The sequence below is a fragment of the Strongylocentrotus purpuratus genome, unplaced genomic scaffold (assembly GCF_000002235.5).
Source record: "Strongylocentrotus purpuratus isolate Spur 01 unplaced genomic scaffold, Spur_5.0 spur5_contig_809, whole genome shotgun sequence".
Lineage (NCBI taxonomy): Eukaryota > Metazoa > Echinodermata > Echinoidea > Camarodonta > Strongylocentrotidae > Strongylocentrotus > Strongylocentrotus purpuratus.
The window spans coordinates 141124-162626 of NW_022145512.1; the positions used below are offsets into that span (position 1 = coordinate 141124).

The 21503-nt window shown below is 37.2% G+C and overlaps 1 protein-coding gene across 1 annotated transcript; it reads right to left on the reverse strand.

Moving 5' to 3' along the window:
- Positions 1-8396: 8396 nt before the first annotated feature.
- On the reverse strand, positions 8397-18873 carry LOC105441519. The gene is made up of 6 exons (XM_030977623.1): positions 18846-18873; positions 17575-17763; positions 16804-16902; positions 16471-16572; positions 10703-15564; positions 8397-8508 (listed from the first exon to the last, which is right to left on the reverse strand). Exons 1-5 carry the CDS (start codon positions 18871-18873, stop codon positions 10733-10735), a joined length of 5250 nt encoding a protein of 1749 aa, XP_030833483.1. The 3' UTR covers positions 8397-8508; positions 10703-10732.
- Positions 18874-21503: the final 2630 nt, after the last annotated feature.

The following is a 21503-nucleotide window of genomic DNA, read 5'->3' on the forward strand; positions in this document are numbered from 1 at the left end:
CCTATTCATCCCAATGGACTTTTCATAGGCATGTTTTTGCCCATATATGCAATGTATTACAAAAATCGCGCGTACGGACGGTTATCTTGAACGGACGCTCATTCCGTTTTTAATAGTGATAAAGAGCTAAACATGGTATCAAATTTTCCGGAAAAATATGAGGAATATTCGGTCAAGAGCTTTTGCGGAGAAATTATTTTTCGTTCGGCCGTGACGAACGAAAACGTGCAAAAATGCGTGTTTTGCGTGATTTTTTATGAAATGCTTAAAATGGCCTGAAACGTATGCAAAAAAAATTTAAGACGATTTTGAGCAATTTAAAATTTTACGCGCGCATTGACGCGCGCGCCTACGCGTACGCGCATTTTTGCGCGCATTTATTGACCTCATATTGATCCGACGGATATTGATCTTAATCTTGATAAATATGAATGTAAAATTACTTTCCGTTATGAAGATATGATCATAAGTTGATTTTTACAAAATGGCGCCTGGATGACGTCACGATGACTTTGAGTCTTTGAAAAGTCACGCAGTTCTAAGTTAGACTAAGATCTATCATCAGTGAAAGATTCATAACAATGGCTTTATTGAGTCTTGAGATATCCTGCGAACAAATTCGAGGAAGAATAATAAATAAAAAAAAAAATAAATAAAAATCTTGACGAAATCAAAAGGTGATACGTTGACTTCGTTACGTATCACCTAATGATACGTATACTTTGTACGCATCACCTAATGATTCCTTCAAAATTTGCAATTTCAACTTTCGATTGAAAATTTCGATATGATCCCAACATCTGATCGAAAAACAAAGTACACCGTTTTTATAGCCCATGGTCTCAGCTATAACATACCCCAATTTGGGAGAAAACAGAGCACACATAAGATAGATAGTGCTCATAGATGAATGCCATGCAGATTCATGATGTGAACGAAATTCACCTTCCATAGACATAACACGCAAATGACGAAAATTCTGACATGTGGCCTTTAATTGAATTTTGTACTATGATGACCTCATTAAAATGAAACTTAGTGAAAAGTGATCTTGTAGAGAATTGCCTTATCTACAACATATCGACATTTCAAAGAGAATCGATGAATATTGAGAGAAATACACTACATTTTCCATAAATACAATGACGTCATAATATGCAATTTTGTATTTTTGACTTCCAAGGCCATTATGATGCCGTCAAGATGTACTTAATGGCCAAATGAGATATGAAATCATACCTCCGACTCATACTCTATCTAAATATGAAAAAAAAATTGGCAATCCCTATTCATCCCAATGGACTTTTCATAGGCATGTTTTTGCCCATATATGCAATGTATTACAAAAATCGCGCGTACGGACGGTTATCTTGAACGGACGCTCATTCCGTTTTTAATAGTGATAAAGAGCTAAACATGGTATCAAATTTTCCGGAAAAATATGAGGAATATTCGGTCAAGAGCTTTTGCGGAGAAATTATTTTTCGTTCGGCCGTGACGAACGAAAACGTGCAAAAATGCGTGTTTTGCGTGATTTTTTATGAAATGCTTAAAATGGCCTGAAACGTATGCAAAAAAAATTTAAGACGATTTTGAGCAATTTAAAATTTTACGCGCGCATTGACGCGCGCGCCTACGCGTACGCGCATTTTTGCGCGCATTTATTGACCTCATATTGATCCGACGGATATTGATCTTAATCTTGATAAATATGAATGTAAAATTACTTTCCGTTATGAAGATATGATCATAAGTTGATTTTTACAAAATGGCGCCTGGATGACGTCACGATGACTTTGAGTCTTTGAAAAGTCACGCAGTTCTAAGTTAGACTAAGATCTATCATCAGTGAAAGATTCATAACAATGGCTTTATTGAGTCTTGAGATATCCTGCGAACAAATTCGAGGAAGAATAATAAATAAAAAAAAAAATAAATAAAAATCTTGACGAAATCAAAAGGTGATACGTTGACTTCGTTACGTATCACCTAATGATACGTATACTTTGTACGCATCACCTAATGATTCCTTCAAAATTTGCAATTTCAACTTTCGATTGAAAATTTCGATATGATCCCAACATCTGATCGAAAAACAAAGTACACCGTTTTTATAGCCCATGGTCTCAGCTATAACATACCCCAATTTGGGAGAAAACAGAGCACACATAAGATAGATAGTGCTCATAGATGAATGCCATGCAGATTCATGATGTGAACGAAATTCACCTTCCATAGACATAACACGCAAATGACGAAAATTCTGACATGTGGCCTTTAATTGAATTTTGTACTATGATGACCTCATTAAAATGAAACTTAGTGAAAAGTGATCTTGTAGAGAATTGCCTTATCTACAACATATCGACATTTCAAAGAGAATCGATGAATATTGAGAGAAATACACTACATTTTCCATAAATACAATGACGTCATAATATGCAATTTTGTATTTTTGACTTCCAAGGCCATTATGATGCCGTCAAGATGTACTTAATGGCCAAATGAGATATGAAATCATACCTCCGACTCATACTCTATCTAAATATGAAAAAAAAATTGGCAATCCCTATTCATCCCAATGGACTTTTCATAGGCATGTTTTTGCCCATATATGCAATGTATTACAAAAATCGCGCGTACGGACGGTTATCTTGAACGGACGCTCATTCCGTTTTTAATAGTGATAAAGAGCTAAACATGGTATCAAATTTTCCGGAAAAATATGAGGAATATTCGGTCAAGAGCTTTTGCGGAGAAATTATTTTTCGTTCGGCCGTGACGAACGAAAACGTGCAAAAATGCGTGTTTTGCGTGATTTTTTATGAAATGCTTAAAATGGCCTGAAACGTATGCAAAAAAAATTTAAGACGATTTTGAGCAATTTAAAATTTTACGCGCGCATTGACGCGCGCGCCTACGCGTACGCGCATTTTTGCGCGCATTTATTGACCTCATATTGATCCGACGGATATTGATCTTAATCTTGATAAATATGAATGTAAAATTACTTTCCGTTATGAAGATATGATCATAAGTTGATTTTTACAAAATGGCGCCTGGATGACGTCACGATGACTTTGAGTCTTTGAAAAGTCACGCAGTTCTAAGTTAGACTAAGATCTATCATCAGTGAAAGATTCATAACAATGGCTTTATTGAGTCTTGAGATATCCTGCGAACAAATTCGAGGAAGAATAATAAATAAAAAAAAAAATAAATAAAAATCTTGACGAAATCAAAAGGTGATACGTTGACTTCGTTACGTATCACCTAATGATACGTATACTTTGTACGCATCACCTAATGATTCCTTCAAAATTTGCAATTTCAACTTTCGATTGAAAATTTCGATATGATCCCAACATCTGATCGAAAAACAAAGTACACCGTTTTTATAGCCCATGGTCTCAGCTATAACATACCCCAATTTGGGAGAAAACAGAGCACACATAAGATAGATAGTGCTCATAGATGAATGCCATGCAGATTCATGATGTGAACGAAATTCACCTTCCATAGACATAACACGCAAATGACGAAAATTCTGACATGTGGCCTTTAATTGAATTTTGTACTATGATGACCTCATTAAAATGAAACTTAGTGAAAAGTGATCTTGTAGAGAATTGCCTTATCTACAACATATCGACATTTCAAAGAGAATCGATGAATATTGAGAGAAATACACTACATTTTCCATAAATACAATGACGTCATAATATGCAATTTTGTATTTTTGACTTCCAAGGCCATTATGATGCCGTCAAGATGTACTTAATGGCCAAATGAGATATGAAATCATACCTCCGACTCATACTCTATCTAAATATGAAAAAAAAATTGGCAATCCCTATTCATCCCAATGGACTTTTCATAGGCATGTTTTTGCCCATATATGCAATGTATTACAAAAATCGCGCGTACGGACGGTTATCTTGAACGGACGCTCATTCCGTTTTTAATAGTGATAAAGAGCTAAACATGGTATCAAATTTTCCGGAAAAATATGAGGAATATTCGGTCAAGAGCTTTTGCGGAGAAATTATTTTTCGTTCGGCCGTGACGAACGAAAACGTGCAAAAATGCGTGTTTTGCGTGATTTTTTATGAAATGCTTAAAATGGCCTGAAACGTATGCAAAAAAAATTTAAGACGATTTTGAGCAATTTAAAATTTTACGCGCGCATTGACGCGCGCGCCTACGCGTACGCGCATTTTTGCGCGCATTTATTGACCTCATATTGATCCGACGGATATTGATCTTAATCTTGATAAATATGAATGTAAAATTACTTTCCGTTATGAAGATATGATCATAAGTTGATTTTTACAAAATGGCGCCTGGATGACGTCACGATGACTTTGAGTCTTTGAAAAGTCACGCAGTTCTAAGTTAGACTAAGATCTATCATCAGTGAAAGATTCATAACAATGGCTTTATTGAGTCTTGAGATATCCTGCGAACAAATTCGAGGAAGAATAATAAATAAAAAAAAAATAAATAAAAATCTTGACGAAATCAAAAGGTGATACGTTGACTTCGTTACGTATCACCTAATGATACGTATACTTTGTACGCATCACCTAATGATTCCTTCAAAATTTGCAATTTCAACTTTCGATTGAAAATTTCGATATGATCCCAACATCTGATCGAAAAACAAAGTACACCGTTTTTATAGCCCATGGTCTCAGCTATAACATACCCCAATTTGGGAGAAAACAGAGCACACATAAGATAGATAGTGCTCATAGATGAATGCCATGCAGATTCATGATGTGAACGAAATTCACCTTCCATAGACATAACACGCAAATGACGAAAATTCTGACATGTGGCCTTTAATTGAATTTTGTACTATGATGACCTCATTAAAATGAAACTTAGTGAAAAGTGATCTTGTAGAGAATTGCCTTATCTACAACATATCGACATTTCAAAGAGAATCGATGAATATTGAGAGAAATACACTACATTTTCCATAAATACAATGACGTCATAATATGCAATTTTGTATTTTTGACTTCCAAGGCCATTATGATGCCGTCAAGATGTACTTAATGGCCAAATGAGATATGAAATCATACCTCCGACTCATACTCTATCTAAATATGAAAAAAAAATTGGCAATCCCTATTCATCCCAATGGACTTTTCATAGGCATGTTTTTGCCCATATATGCAATGTATTACAAAAATCGCGCGTACGGACGGTTATCTTGAACGGACGCTCATTCCGTTTTTAATAGTGATAAAGAGCTAAACATGGTATCAAATTTTCCGGAAAAATATGAGGAATATTCGGTCAAGAGCTTTTGCGGAGAAATTATTTTTCGTTCGGCCGTGACGAACGAAAACGTGCAAAAATGCGTGTTTTGCGTGATTTTTTATGAAATGCTTAAAATGGCCTGAAACGTATGCAAAAAAAATTTAAGACGATTTTGAGCAATTTAAAATTTTACGCGCGCATTGACGCGCGCGCCTACGCGTACGCGCATTTTTGCGCGCATTTATTGACCTCATATTGATCCGACGGATATTGATCTTAATCTTGATAAATATGAATGTAAAATTACTTTCCGTTATGAAGATATGATCATAAGTTGATTTTTACAAAATGGCGCCTGGATGACGTCACGATGACTTTGAGTCTTTGAAAAGTCACGCAGTTCTAAGTTAGACTAAGATCTATCATCAGTGAAAGATTCATAACAATGGCTTTATTGAGTCTTGAGATATCCTGCGAACAAATTCGAGGAAGAATAATAAATAAAAAAAAAAATAAATAAAAATCTTGACGAAATCAAAAGGTGATACGTTGACTTCGTTACGTATCACCTAATGATACGTATACTTTGTACGCATCACCTAATGATTCCTTCAAAATTTGCAATTTCAACTTTCGATTGAAAATTTCGATATGATCCCAACATCTGATCGAAAAACAAAGTACACCGTTTTTATAGCCCATGGTCTCAGCTATAACATACCCCAATTTGGGAGAAAACAGAGCACACATAAGATAGATAGTGCTCATAGATGAATGCCATGCAGATTCATGATGTGAACGAAATTCACCTTCCATAGACATAACACGCAAATGACGAAAATTCTGACATGTGGCCTTTAATTGAATTTTGTACTATGATGACCTCATTAAAATGAAACTTAGTGAAAAGTGATCTTGTAGAGAATTGCCTTATCTACAACATATCGACATTTCAAAGAGAATCGATGAATATTGAGAGAAATACACTACATTTTCCATAAATACAATGACGTCATAATATGCAATTTTGTATTTTTGACTTCCAAGGCCATTATGATGCCGTCAAGATGTACTTAATGGCCAAATGAGATATGAAATCATACCTCCGACTCATACTCTATCTAAATATGAAAAAAAAATTGGCAATCCCTATTCATCCCAATGGACTTTTCATAGGCATGTTTTTGCCCATATATGCAATGTATTACAAAAATCGCGCGTACGGACGGTTATCTTGAACGGACGCTCATTCCGTTTTTAATAGTGATAAAGAGCTAAACATGGTATCAAATTTTCCGGAAAAATATGAGGAATATTCGGTCAAGAGCTTTTGCGGAGAAATTATTTTTCGTTCGGCCGTGACGAACGAAAACGTGCAAAAATGCGTGTTTTGCGTGATTTTTTATGAAATGCTTAAAATGGCCTGAAACGTATGCAAAAAAAATTTAAGACGATTTTGAGCAATTTAAAATTTTACGCGCGCATTGACGCGCGCGCCTACGCGTACGCGCATTTTTGCGCGCATTTATTGACCTCATATTGATCCGACGGATATTGATCTTAATCTTGATAAATATGAATGTAAAATTACTTTCCGTTATGAAGATATGATCATAAGTTGATTTTTACAAAATGGCGCCTGGATGACGTCACGATGACTTTGAGTCTTTGAAAAGTCACGCAGTTCTAAGTTAGACTAAGATCTATCATCAGTGAAAGATTCATAACAATGGCTTTATTGAGTCTTGAGATATCCTGCGAACAAATTCGAGGAAGAATAATAAATAAAAAAAAAAATAAATAAAAATCTTGACGAAATCAAAAGGTGATACGTTGACTTCGTTACGTATCACCTAATAATAAATAACAATCTTGACGAAATCAATAGGTGATACGTAGACTTCGTTACGTATCACCTAATTAAGAGACCTAGTAATAAAATAGAACAAAATGAAATGGATTGAACATTTTTAACTTGAAGTGCATTTCTTGCTGTAATATATTAACAAATATAAACAGTTCTTCAATCCTACCTAATAATTTTCTCCTCTTATACTCTGTGTATGCGGAATAGTTAATAGTAAACCAAAAATGTGTATCTGTTCTTGAGGTAACGATTGCATTTATTGTTGAAAGAAATTATCCTAATATCAAAATATTCAAATAGTTTTCAATGAGAAATCAAATGCCTTCAAAATTCTTCAAGAATAGAGTCCAGATAAAATTAACTAATGAATAATTAGAGAACAAACTTACCCTGTCAGCTCCAGGATTTGTAGAAATTCCCTGCACGGTGTGAAAGATCGTGCCATCAGTACTACAAGCAAGCTTGTAGCTTGTAACCCACTGGCTAAAATCTTCTCGCCCTTGAGTCGCAACTGAAATGACACGGTAACGGTCCAAAAGATCCACCTTGTAGAAAGAAAAGAATGGGACGAAGAATTCTTGATGTTTATCCTCATATTCATCTAATTTGTCTATCTCCATGAGAAAACTTTTAACCAATGATCATGCACCTATCAATGAATTTACCTTGCTTTCATTCAGTTCAGCTCATCAATAATGTAACTATGGCAATCTTATAGTAGCTTTACCTAAAGAGAGGAGAAATAAATCTACGAACCCATAAGTCACCTCAAAAATTGGCGGGAAGAAAACAAATTTGTACGGTGTCAGTGACTTTTTCATTACTGACATGGTGGCAGCGGTGGGATATGAATCCATGGTATAGAACTGACTGGTGACTCTTTCATTAATGACCTGGTGGTAGCGGTGGGATATGAATACATGGTATAGAAATGACTGGTGACTTTTTCATTACTGACATGGTGGCAGCGGTGGGATATGAATCCATGGTATAGAACTGACTGGTGACTCTTATTACAGAATTATGGCAGTGTATGGATACAAATTAAACTATGGCATCAAAATTGACTGTCGACCCTTTTCATTACTGATACGGTGGCAGCAGTGGGACACGAACCGATGCCATAGAAATAAGGGTTGTCTAAATGTTTCGTGTCTGAATTGGCCTAAAAAAAACCTTTCGTACCTGGATCCACTGGTTGGCATTGTTTGTACGTGCAGACCAGGCTCCACGCAGGTTACCGACTTTGGCCAGGTTAAGACGACCTCTCTTTGCACCATGGTCAGCATTATACTCACTGGAAGCTGTCAGACTTGAATCTGGGATGACATAACTCTCAAGTCCCAGAGGGCCAGGGTCATTCAAGTTGGCTGTAAGTTATTAAAAGCGTGACAAAATGAAGAAAAACAATTGTTGGAGACACCCGGACTCGAACCAGGGATCTCGAGCTTGGAAGTCAAGTGCATTACCGATATACCAAAACATTTCCCATGGCGATTACACGTAAACGGGAAATGGAATTCTCAAATCCTACTTTGCAAGTGAAATATTAGCATGATCCCGGCATCTGATTGAAAAACAAAAGACACATTAGTGATAGCTGATTGTCTCAGCTACAACATACCCGTTAAACAAAGGAGATATTGCTCACGAAAGACAGGAATGTAGAATCCAGTTTTGAGAAAAAGTCATGTCCCATAGAGAATACACGCAAAATGTGAAAAATTTACATGCCTCCTTTAATCGCAAAAATACGCCATGATGCCTTTGTCTAAATGAACAATTGTGAATACTACCCAGGGGGCAAGACAGGTTTTTGAGACATGGAATGTTGTAAAAGGTTGTTGGGTATCAACCTGTTCAGAGGAACTCCCTTAACAATTTCCAGGTGGACTACCTCGAAAATATGTTGCTGGAAAAAATGGCGGCCATTTTTTCAAAATGGCCGCCATAAAAAAATATTTTTTAATAATATAACGATAAGTTTTGAACAGAACCTCATTTTACCTTGTGTTTGGTATCATATGAAAGGTAATTCAATTTCCTACAAGATGATACTACATTTATATTGATTGATGTCATAATACTTTAACAAAATTGCCCGAAATGTGATTTTTTAACATTTTTTCTCACAAAAAAAATTTTGCTTAAATACATATTTCCTATATCTCAATACAAATTAAAAATGAAGAATCGATAAATTGCTGAAAACTGTCCCAACATCAGTTTAATATGACCTGAAAAGTACAGCTTTATTGCTTTCCTAACAAAAAAGATATAGCGCTCCAAAGTTCACATATTGATGTTCACTAATACAACGTTTTTTTACAATACGCACAGGCTATAGTATTTATGCTATTCACGCACAATATGCGCACATGTGTTGCCATCTTGCTGTAGGGTTTGAAGGTTGTTTGCAACTGAAACATTAATTTTGAGCATTCTATCTCTTTCTTTAGATTTGTTTCCCATTTCTACATAATAACTGTGCAATCATTATTTGCAGGAGTTGCGAATCGGGCCGGTAGGGGAAGGGTGGGGGGGGGGGCGGTCCCCCAGTTTATTTTTTTTGGTGGTTTGTTCCCCTCTGGAAAGTTTGAAATTGTTAAATAAATGAATAGAAAAGACAAAATAAACAAATTTTACTACTTCAAATTTAGAAATATATTCGCTACACACAGGGCGCTACACTACTGAGCGTAGTAAACTTTGATTTAAAACAGATATGAAATGGTATAGGCCTATAAGATGTCTGAACTGCTTAAGTTAGTGTGACATCGATCTTGTCTTTTAGGTGTTCGATAATGTAAACTCCAAAACATTGGCTAAACTTCAAAATGCAGGGTCAGTAATTGATAGGGGACGTGGGGGGGGGGTGGAAAAGTTTCTCCCCCACACTAAACTTTAGGGGGAAATGTAGAATTATTATAAAAAATTATGGTTTCCAGGCTACCTATACGAATTTACAGACACAACAATTTGTATAGAAATCAATATCACGTCCTGATATTCGTTTTTGATTGAAAGTGCTGTCACTATGCAACGTCCCAATTATATTTACACAAGGGCGTTGCAAAATGTTCTCAAATGCAAAATGCAAAGTCTTAGTGGGGGAGGGTGCGATATTTTAGGTAGCTCGGCAACTGAAGGGGGAAGGATCTATTAAGGTTAACCCCCCCCCCCTTCCCGCCATTACAAGATATTGCTGCCCCTGAATGTTTTGTTCAAGGATCAGTAACTATAACAAGCTACAGGGTGCAAACTTCACGTACATGTATTGAATGGATAATGCATAGTGGAAATCAAAACTTGGAGATATACATGTTTAGTGTTCAAATGATCTATCAATAAGGTTTTTAACACCAAGTCTTTAAATGTATTTAATGTTCACTTAACCTCTTTCCAATTATACTGTTATAGCGGTTTTGGCTAAAATTACAGTGCACATACCTGATTAAATGTAAATAAAAATGTTAATAATGATGATAATATCTAACTGAAAAGGGAATTAAGATGAAAATAAAAGTCGTTAATGTTATTCAATTTGTGAACATATTTCAATACCCCGGTATATCGTAGTTGCATTTAAAGCGACTATTCTTCATTTCCGACATCACTGTTTTTCTTTCTTAAATCACTGTCTGAGTCGCTGCTACTGTCACTGATATTCGCTGCTCCGATGTCAAATTCGATCTCCTGCACCCTGCTACATTTGCTTGATAGTCCTTGGCAACGGCACCCTATGTAGCATGGTATTTCCGTCTTGGCACATGAGCAGTTCTTCTTGCACCCTTTAGTACATCCGCATGATATAGCCTTCTTCATCGAAACGGGCCAGGCTTCATGGGTACTTGGAATAGGAAGCACGTGCTGACCATCCAGATTCCACCCAAATTCTGTCCAGGCAGGGATTTGAGGCTTGGCAATGTGTGCTGTCTTATCTATCATCGTTGCAAGGGCAGCTCTCTTTACATGTAGAAGAAATGCGTCCTCTGTGGGGGGCAGGAGCCTTAGGAGAGTAGATCTGTTGTTCAAAAACTTGTATGCCCTGATTTTGCCTAGATCAGACTCATTGAAGTCATCACTTGCTGAGGTGTAAACAGCAGTCGTGATGGCCCTTGCCTCCTTGATTAGGTCTCCAGATACAACGTCAGCTGGATTCTCACCAAACTGTTCAATCGTGGGTATGTCAAGACTCAAGCTGCGCTTGAACCATGCCTTCTTGCCGGTGAAGAATGGATAACTTGTTGTATCTCTGCCACTCAGGCTATGGATGAAGGGCATTGCACGACACGGTGAAGCTCCCAGTGCTACCACCATTTCATGGATCGGCAAGTATGAGTCTTTGGCTGTCCTTATCCATAGTTCTGGTAGATCTTTCAGGTATGTCGCTCCATAGTGTAGACACGTGATAATAATATCTGTGTCATTGGCATGGATGACTACCCTTTCAACTTTGTCATTTTGGACACTGTACAGGGTGTGCAGAATTACCCTTGTATCAGCCTCCTTCTGAGTCGATTCAAGAGCTGGAACATCCATAACAGACTCTCTTGTGATCAATACAGTCTTAGTCTCTTCTGTGAATCCACCGCCCAGATAGAGATGGGTTGGGCCTACATTGTCATCCAGATGCTTATTCTCACACCATTTCTCGCATAGATAGTTTTGGAGATTAGCCTTGTTTGCAGCCACTGCAAAGAATTCCTGTGGGTCAGGAGCTGTGTAATGGTCACTGACTTCATATTCCCGGGCGGGTTTAGATCGGGCATACCTGTGCTCTTGCTCAGCAGACTTCAAGCTTGGTCCGCTGTACCTGTCACAGCAGAAGTGTATGAACTCCGTACCAGCAGGCACATCATTCAGTAGCAGGTATTTGTATCGTTCAGCAATGGTTCCAAATCGTTCGCCTTTGTTGAAAGACCAATGTCGGATGGCACACATGGCATCAATGACTACTGCTGTCTTTCTGACATGTTGGGGCAGATCAGGCGTGCTGGTAACTTTGGTCACCTCTTTCAGGGTTTTCACGAGGCTTGATTTGGTACCTTTTCTCATTCTGCCATCATCTTGAAAGAGAGACGGTGGGTATTCATTGCATTCGTGGTTCCCTATGAAGTCAACAATGTCTAGTTCTCCACCACTAGCAACGATCTGTGTCATTCGCAGAAGAGCAGTTACTTCATTACTCTTCCCCGATTTAGCTGTTTGGGGCGCAGACTTCTTTTGTTTCTTGTTTTGTGTGTGGAACGTGTTCAGCTTCACAATACTTGTCTTCTTCTGAAGACTGGACAGTGACTTAGAGAGTGCATCCAGGCCTATTTGTTTAACACTGGTCAAGTTGTCCTTAACTTTGCAATCAGCACATTGCCCAGTTGCCACATTTATCAGGGATGTCGTGGTTGCACTGAATGGATTCGTCTCGACTGCTGCCATTACCTTGATGACCATCTCTGCATCCCTTGTTACTCGACATGCACCAGATTCATGATGAGGGCTGGTTGAATGAAGATGTAGCATTGATTTCAACTGTGCAGAGACAGATGCAGTGATGGGTTTAGTGTAAACCCATTTCATCCGTGCGGCAGGGTTTAGTGTAATTCCGTCAAGACCGCTAGCTTCCTTGGCATCGGCATTGTAAGTCTGTTCAAGAAGCATGTCAGGAGAAACACAATTGTGCTTGCCGTCTGCTCTCCTTCCAACAAATGCACCCGCCAGAAGTGCTTCATGTACATCAGGGGCTGTTTCAGGAAGTTTCTTCATCTCATCAAGATAGAGTGGGAGAGACTGCTGCCCATATTTGTAATGCCCTGCTGCTGTGAGGTAAGGTAGCATTCGATATGATTCACAGAGGTGTCCTACCCAGTCAGCTTCTCGCTGGTAGTAGATAAATCTATGGAGAACATCTGACATAATCAGGAAGGTGGACCATAGGATTGCTGTTGGCTGCTCAACCATTGATTCTTGGAAAAGCATCATCTGTTCCCGCAGGGCTGATAACTGTTCATGGGAATTCCGAAGCATTTGCAACTTTTCAGTGGCAGGGATGTCTTTTTCAAAGAGCATCTTCAAGACAGATTCCACCTGAGGCTGCCAGTGATCTGTTGCTCTGTCTGCTGCCCATGTCTCAAATGCTTCCCAGTAGAGGCGCCACATAGCTTCGCTTAGGATTCTCAGGGCATGTATGGTCTGGTAGTAGTCAGCTTTCTCACCAAACATCTTCTTGGCAGTCCCTTCCTGGCATAGACCAGCTGCAACGAGAAGATCTTCTGCACCTGCCTCCCTGGTGATCTTGCAAACTGCTTTCATGTAGTTGTGAGCTTGATGAAAGCCACCCAGCAGTAAGACCACATTGCTGAACTCATTACGATGCTTGTCTCTGATGGCTACGGCGAGCTCATATGTTGCCTGATCTCCAGTGATAATTGTGTATTTGTCGCCAAGTGCACGTGATGTCTTGACAAGTCGAATCATCATTTCCTTTAGTATAGTAGGGTTGGTTGGAGAGGATGGGATCAGAGGAAGGTAGCCAATGATGCTCGCCTGTCTATGTGGGTGGAGGTCAGCACAGAACGCAGAAAAGCCTGGAAGTCCTGCTCCTAAATCTGTAGGAGCATCCAACAGTTGCGAAGTAGTAATCATTCTACCGAGGCGCCACATAAGCAAAACATCCTCAGCCTGGCCATCTGAAGAAGTCATCAGACTCTCCAGTTTCTCTATGCATTGAAGTGACCTAGATGTCTGCCTGTCTCTAGCTGAGATATGGCATGTAGAAGGAGGTGGGTCTTCAACATCAAAGAGAGTTTTTCTTCTGTCTGACGTGGAAGTACGCAGTCTAGTGCCTTCCTGGGCCCTCTCCAACTCCTGGTTTTCAATGACGATTGCAGTAGTAGCATTGAAACTTCCACCTTCAAGTGTTTTCTTCTTCCAGTCCAGATTGTCCATGGCAAACACATGGGGAATTTCACTGTTTTTTGCCATTGTCTCTGGGATGTAAACACCATCAGTTTCAACCTGCTGCATGGCCTTCACACTCTGTGCTGTCAGTTGCCGATGAAGACGTTCATAACTGATCCCCAAGCCAGTTCGGTTGTTCATCACTACTTGTGATTTGCTTCGTGTCTGATTGAATATGTAGTATGCAGTGGAAATTCCTAGAGGTGTGGGTATGCCAAATACATGCTGTAGGACATACTGTGACATGATGATAGCCTTTTCCGCTGTTGCCTGGTCTACATGAACTTTACCTCCTTCACTCAATTCTGGTACATGGTCTTTGAGCAGCATTGCTGAGAAGTTGAAAAGCGAGTATGGAACCATGTTGTATGCAGATGTGAAGGAAATCTCAGTTGAATTTTTCTCACGAGTCTCTTTCTTACACTTTTCACAATCTGCTCTAAGAATCTTTGATGCTTGCAGAAGTGTATGGTGTTTTTCGTCTCCTTCTAGGCGCCTCAGTTTATCCAGTGCGTCACCAAGTGGTACTGTGGAAGCACATATAAATCCCGAACCTTTTGTTTGATTGAGGACTGAAATACGTGACCCATAGTGATCCTGTAACTTCTGTTTCAAGACAGTCGCCCGGTATTGATTTCCTTTATCGACACCAAGATCCATAAGAATGTCTCGGTACCTATCGCGGAGTGATTCTACGAGGAATCCGGACGGATCATGGAAAAGAGGAGCTTCCAGCTCATCTACTAGTCGGCTGAATGCAACATCATAAGGGTTTAATTTTGGCTGACCAGAATGAATGCGAAGAGCCTTGAATTTGTTCATACATGTTGAATGATAGGTTATATCATTGGCAATCATATCATGTCCCTGCCCAATCAGCCTCTGTAATATGTCATCTCTGCCCAGCTTCCTTGCCCTCTCCTCAATCGACATTTGACTGCTCTTTGTTGATACCTTACACACTGGCCCCTTTCCCTTCAACTTCCACTTCTTATCGCAAATTATACATGTCTTCTTTGCTTCAAAACTCTCAGTGTTCTGACGGGTTAACTTGACAGGTTGCTTTGACTGCGATGAGCTGCATCCTGCATGAGACTCACCTTCTGTACTCGGGTTATCAGCAAGACGTTTCTTTTCAGCACACTGGTAGCCTTTCTCATGTATGTACCAGTTACGACATTTTGCATGCCACCTTGGTGCATTTTCCTCCAACCAGGTTTCTGATGCTGACTCGGTGTGAATTCTGTTAAACACTTCATCTTGTCGAGCGAACATGGCTTGTATAAGCTTTGAATATGTTGTTAACTGGATGAAGTATAGACTCATCAAAGACTCTTGTTGGCATATGATGCATTTTGTGTAATCAGTGCTCATATCTTTGGAAGACTTCTTAGCAGGCACATGCTTCAGGGACATGGCACTATCTGCCACACGTTTGCTTGGCTGCTTACTCATCTTGCTGTAGGAACCTACAATATAGAGGGGGAGGGGTATCGTTTTAATAATAGTTACACTGTTTTCATATTTGATATAAATCTAACTTTAAAATGTTACTTAAAGGTATTATGTCCCATTTGCATGCCAAACTAATGAAAAGGTTAAATTCCAACGGGATTTGAAAGATAATACTAATTTAGAAATTCCCTCAAAAACGAAGGGCTTAAAATGTCTTTAAGTTGAAAGAAAAAAAATGACCATTAGTTGTCGAATCGACTTTAGTGATTGCAATCACCAAGGTAATATTCTGATTTTCAAACCCTTGTACCGACTCGTTGTACGTTTGGTGCTGCGCAGAGATTCAATCCGTTTAATTTTGGCCATTACAAGAAGTGGGTTGTTGATGTAGGCAAATGCTCATGTACCCTTTACAGCTCATTTTATGTATGTTTTTTTTTCTCTTTAATATTTATGTATGTTATTACCAAAGAAAACAGTCAGAGAGTCACTCAATAGTGTCTGACAGTGAAGTCTAGCAAGTAAACGGGTTTCCTTGCATAATTTGAATAGAAGTGAGGAATTTGACCAAAGTAAAAAATATAATTATGCCTTGAATTCAGATTATAACTACAATGTATAGCTATTGTTAGAAAACTTGTATAAAGTACATTTAACTGTGTGGCATACAAATAATATTAGATGAATCTAAATGATACTAAAATAGAAAGATACCTCAAATCACTAAAAACTTGGTCCTTTGAATATTAATTTTGCAAAAAGTAATGTGAATGATGTTTTAATTATAATGTGTACATTATTACAGTGTGACAATTAAAGGTGAAAAAAAAAAATCAATGTCCCATTTGCTGTAAAACACATACCAATTAAATGATATTGTCGCATGCAGATATTAGAAAGCTTGTTTGTTAATCGCTTACCATTATGTACTAGGTGCTTAAGCGGGATATCATCATCAGGATCACTGACATCATTTTGCACTGAGGCAAAGGAGGCATCCATGTTGTCCCAATCAGCATCCCCTAAAAAGAAAAAAATTCATATTACATACTCGTTTTTAGTGACTAGCGATTGCAGAGTGGAGACAAATGGATAGATGGGAATTTTTTTTTTTTTCAGCATTCAATCATATGAAATGTATTTAATGTAAGATTAATGTTTTTATTCATAATATTTACAATGACTGATATTTTCTACAACTCAAAATATAATACACCTCCAGATATTGTAAAGAATGTTTGTTAATCGCTTACCATTATGGACTAGGTGCTTTAGAGGCATATCATCGGGATCCATGACATCATTTTGCACTGAGGCAAAGGAGGGAACTGTGTTGACACTATCAGCATCGTCTAAAAAGAGAAAATGTATATAAAGTAAGATTAATCTTTTGATGGCTAACATTTACAATGACTGATATTTTCTATGATTTAAAAATATAATGTACACCTCCAGATATTGTAAAGAATGTTTGTTAATTGCTTACCATTATGGACTAGGTGCTTTAGAGGCATATCATCGGGATCCATGACATCATTTTGCACTGAGGCAAAGGAGGGAACTGTACGTGTTGACACTATCAGCATCGTCTAAAAAGAGAAAATGTATATAAAGTAAGATTAATCTTTTGATGGCTAACATTTACAATGACTGATATTTTCTATGATTAAAAATATAATGTACACCTCCAGATATTGTAAAGAATGTTTGTTAATTGCTTACCATTATGGACTAGGTGCTTTAGAGGCATATCATCGGGATCCATGACATCATTTTGCACTGAGGCAAAGGAGGGAACTGTGTTGACACTATCAGCATCCCCTAAAAAGAGAGAATTCATATTCAATACTTGTTTTGCTGACTAGCCATTGCATAGTTGAGAAAGAGAGGAATGGATGGGAAATGTTTTCTTTTCCTCATTCAATCATATGAAATTTTATTTTATGTAAGATTGATGTTTTAATGGCTAACATTTTGAATGACTGATATTTTCTACAACTCAAAATAAATGATATATAAGTTACCTGATGAGGTACGATGAATCACTTGAAGTACCTTCCCTGCCCACCAACGCCCACGTTCATCTTTCATCTTCACGTTGGTCCCTTTCCTTAATGGATTCTTCTTAAAGAACCAAACATCTCTCGAATCAACGTAGTGCCTGGATCCATCCTTCTTCCATTGGATGAGGAGGTCTATACCATTTGTTTCAGCTGTAAACAAAAAATAACAGCAGTCAATTTAACAAATTTGAATTGTTCAGCTATGTGGTGTTGAAAAGATTTGAAATCTACATTCCAAGTACCCTAGTCTGCGCACCAAGACTTTTCATACAAAAATGAAAAATGTTAAACATGAATCTAAAACTAAATACCTGCGTGACTTGTTCAAAAATTATTCGGAAGATTGATGAAAAAAATCTAAACAACTAACTCACATTTAACACCTCTCCGCTTGGCTAGAACATTGATGTGCACTTAAGTATGTGCACCCCATTCAATTTTATGTACATCCAATTTGCAGCCATTAATTGTGAGATTTATAAAAACTACAAAAGTTGCATTAACTCTGACATTGATTATAACATGACATGGAATGGCGAATTCGTTTCTTAGAAAACTGTCGGTTGCGTCTTTTCTTCCATCGCAATCACACATTAATTAATGCAGTTTAATAATGATAACAAAATAATTATTATAGAGTCTAGGGTCTAGATCTACTTAGATTTAGTCAAGAATCTAGATCTTTAGATGTCTATAATATATAGTACAGACTAGATCGATCTAGACTAGAATATATTTAATGAAACAAAATTATGCACATGCACCTCATATTATTTCACCTTTAATCATAACCATATGATTTTTGTACATAGATCTAAGCGAATAAAGATGTTCATAATCATAGCTACATGTTTGGATTTAATGAAACAAAATGATGGACATGCACCTCATATTAATTCACCTTTAATCATAACCATATGATTTTTGTTATATAAGCGAATAAAGATGTTCATAGCTACATGTTTGTGTGCCAAAGGTCGCCATAGACCCGACACTTATATTGTAGATCTAAGTGACTAAGCCGTATTCGCCATAACAAGACACGATATACAGTACGTGGGACAGGTGTACTAAATTTGTTCATCACCAGACACTCTTCAGTACCGTATACCAACAATAAAATAATTTAATACGTATATCGGCACTTAAATACTTTCAACAACCATAAAGCCATAAGTAACTGATATAAATGACTTATCTGCACATTACAATTTGTTTATTTAATTGCTTACGTAGACTGGAATCCCCGGCAGACGACATGTTGTTGTTGTTGTTGGGTAATTGTTTATTGGCGTTCATTCAATGTTGAATATATACGCCATAATTATTTTTAATTTTATAGGTCTAAGGAAAATCAGTTATAAATAAGAAAACTGAGGATAAAGATTTGTAATGATATAATTAAAAAGTAACGCAATTTTTTAGGAGTCTCTGGATGGTTTGCAACTTCGTGTTTCTGCTCTTTTTTTTAAAGTTTAATCTGGTCAGCCCGGTTTCGATGGCATGGAAAACTAGCTTTGCCCGATGTGAAACAGGCTTCTCGGCTACTCGGCGTGCGTGCGCAGTGATCTTTTAATTTTATAACGCACGGTGCATGCCTAGACCACTCAGAAACACAGAAACACTATAAATTGAGACACATCGTACAGGGGCGCTCCTGAAACCGAATTTCCAATCCATTCAAGTAAATTGATATACAAATCTTATCACATTATCACTATTTGTAAGCAAACATTTAAGTGGGCTCTTTGTTAGTATCAATGCATAAAAATAGAACAATTGAAAAATTAACGTCTTTATTTAATATTATATATGGCCTATATAGGCCTATATATTACATACCTACATACATTATATTTCTTTATTTATTCCTCCTTTTATTCTCTTTATGAGAATCTCCTAAAGAAGCGATAGGGGAAAGAAGTACTTTTGGCTTATTTTACTTTACTTGTAGGTAAACTTATTAGGTCTCTTGTTTTATTTGAAGCGACCTGTTCTATGGATATATAGTAGGATGGCATATTGAGCCTTCTGTGAAAACTTGAAAAGTATTCTTTTTGTTTCTTCTATTGTTTTGGTGTCTAAATCTGAGAAAAGCATTGCTCGTTCAATGATATACTTATTACAATAAAATATAAAATGTTCTTCTGTTTCACTGATGTTACAATAATCACAATATTCTGTTTCACTTAAACCCACTTTAGCCTTTTGTTGGTTCAGTTGAAGAACACCCATTCTCAATCTATGTAATATTACTTCACTGTATCTGTTTACCTTGATTGATATACATGAATGATTCTCAAATCGTTTTAAAGGTGATTCTATCGTTTTCCATCTTTCTTCCCCAATTTCTCGTACTCTTTTACTCAGTATTGATTTCAGTTCTTGTACATTAAGATCATTGTTAATTTCTATGTTTTTCTTTAATGCTCTCTTAGCAAAACTATCTACTACTTCATTCCCTACTAGTCCACAGTGAGATGGGATCCATTCTAGCGTTATGTTTATACCTCTATAATGAAGATGTGTTATTTTTATCAGTATTTCTATTACGAAATTTTCTTTTATCTGCGATTCTATTGCATTTATTGTACTCAGAGAGTCTGAAAGAATAACTATACCAACATAAATATTCAAGTTTTCAATCCAATCTAATGCCATAATAATGGCTACTTGTTCTGCCCTGTATGACGATGTGTCATTGTGTAATCGTTTCTGTTCATGAATTTTCATCGCTGGTACGTAGAAGCCTGCTGCTGCGTTGCCTCTTTTAGGATCTTTAGATCCGTCTGTGTATATATGTAGGTGTGTTTTATATCTAGTGTTTATTACTTCTAAAGATTTGGCTTTTTGATAGTGTGGGTTGTCATTCTTGCTGATTAAAGTATGTAATTCAGTGGAGATGGTGGGTGGAATGTAATGCCATGGTGGAAATGGTATTGGTCTGTTTTCTTCAACTTCATCCGATTCTTGAACTATTTTCTCGTTTAGAATTCTAAAACCAAAGGGCTTTTTTCCTTTCTTTTTTTTAAGATTTTCATACTGCCAACAGTTGATTGTACATTTTCGGACTGGGTGTTCGGGAGTAGATTTCACTTTAAAATAATATCTATTCGTCAGCATTTTTCTCCTTATATCTAGTGGTTCTTCTCCTGTTTCTTTAAGCAGGGATTGTAATGAAGTTCCAATAGGGCCACCAGTTATAATTTTTAAAGCCTGATATTGTACTGAGTTCAACGTATTCTTTACTAAGTTTGAAGCTGAATCGTATGCTTCACATCCATAGTCAAATAGTGAACGTATTAATGCTTTATATACAATAAGCATAGAGTGGGAGTCATTTCCCCATGATATACCAGTTATTTTCTTCAAAATATTCAATTTTATTTTACATCTTTTTACTATATCCTGAATATGTGGTCTCCAACTTAATTTTTTATCAAACATTAAGCCTAGGAATTTGTGCTCCTGTACAAAAGGCAAGGGTACTCCTTCAAGATTCAGTTCACATTTTTTATTACTATTTGTAAATAGAAGCGAAACTGTTTTTTCATGAGATATTGAAATTCCCCAGTATTTAAACCATTCATTTAACCGATGTAGGTATGTTTGAACTTTGTCTTGAACAAACGTTTCATTTTTACCTGATTTCCATATAGCACAGTCATCTGCAAATAATGATAAATTCACTTCCTTTTCCAATGGTATATCATGCATCATAATGTTGAATAAAATTGGGCTAAGGGCACTTCCTTGTGGTAATCCATTGGCTAGGGTAGATATTTTAGATAATGTCTGTCCATTCCTCACTTGGAAGGTTCTTTTCTGTAGTAAGTTCTGAATAAATGTATACATGTTTCCTTTCACTCCTAATTTGAGTAATTTATATA

Excerpts from the sequence above, each read along its gene's own strand:
- LOC105441519 (XM_030977623.1), bottom strand. The coding sequence starts at position 18,873 with ATGTCGTCTGCCGGGGATTCCAGTCTAC. Across the intron at positions 16,903-17,574 it reads GATTCATCGTACCTCATCAG|ACGATGCTGATAGTGTCAAC; the intron begins GTAACTTATATA and ends TTCTCTTTTTAG. Across the intron at positions 15,565-16,470 it reads TAAGCACCTAGTACATAATG|GTTCCTACAGCAAGATGAGT; the intron begins GTAAGCGATTAA and ends TCTATATTGTAG.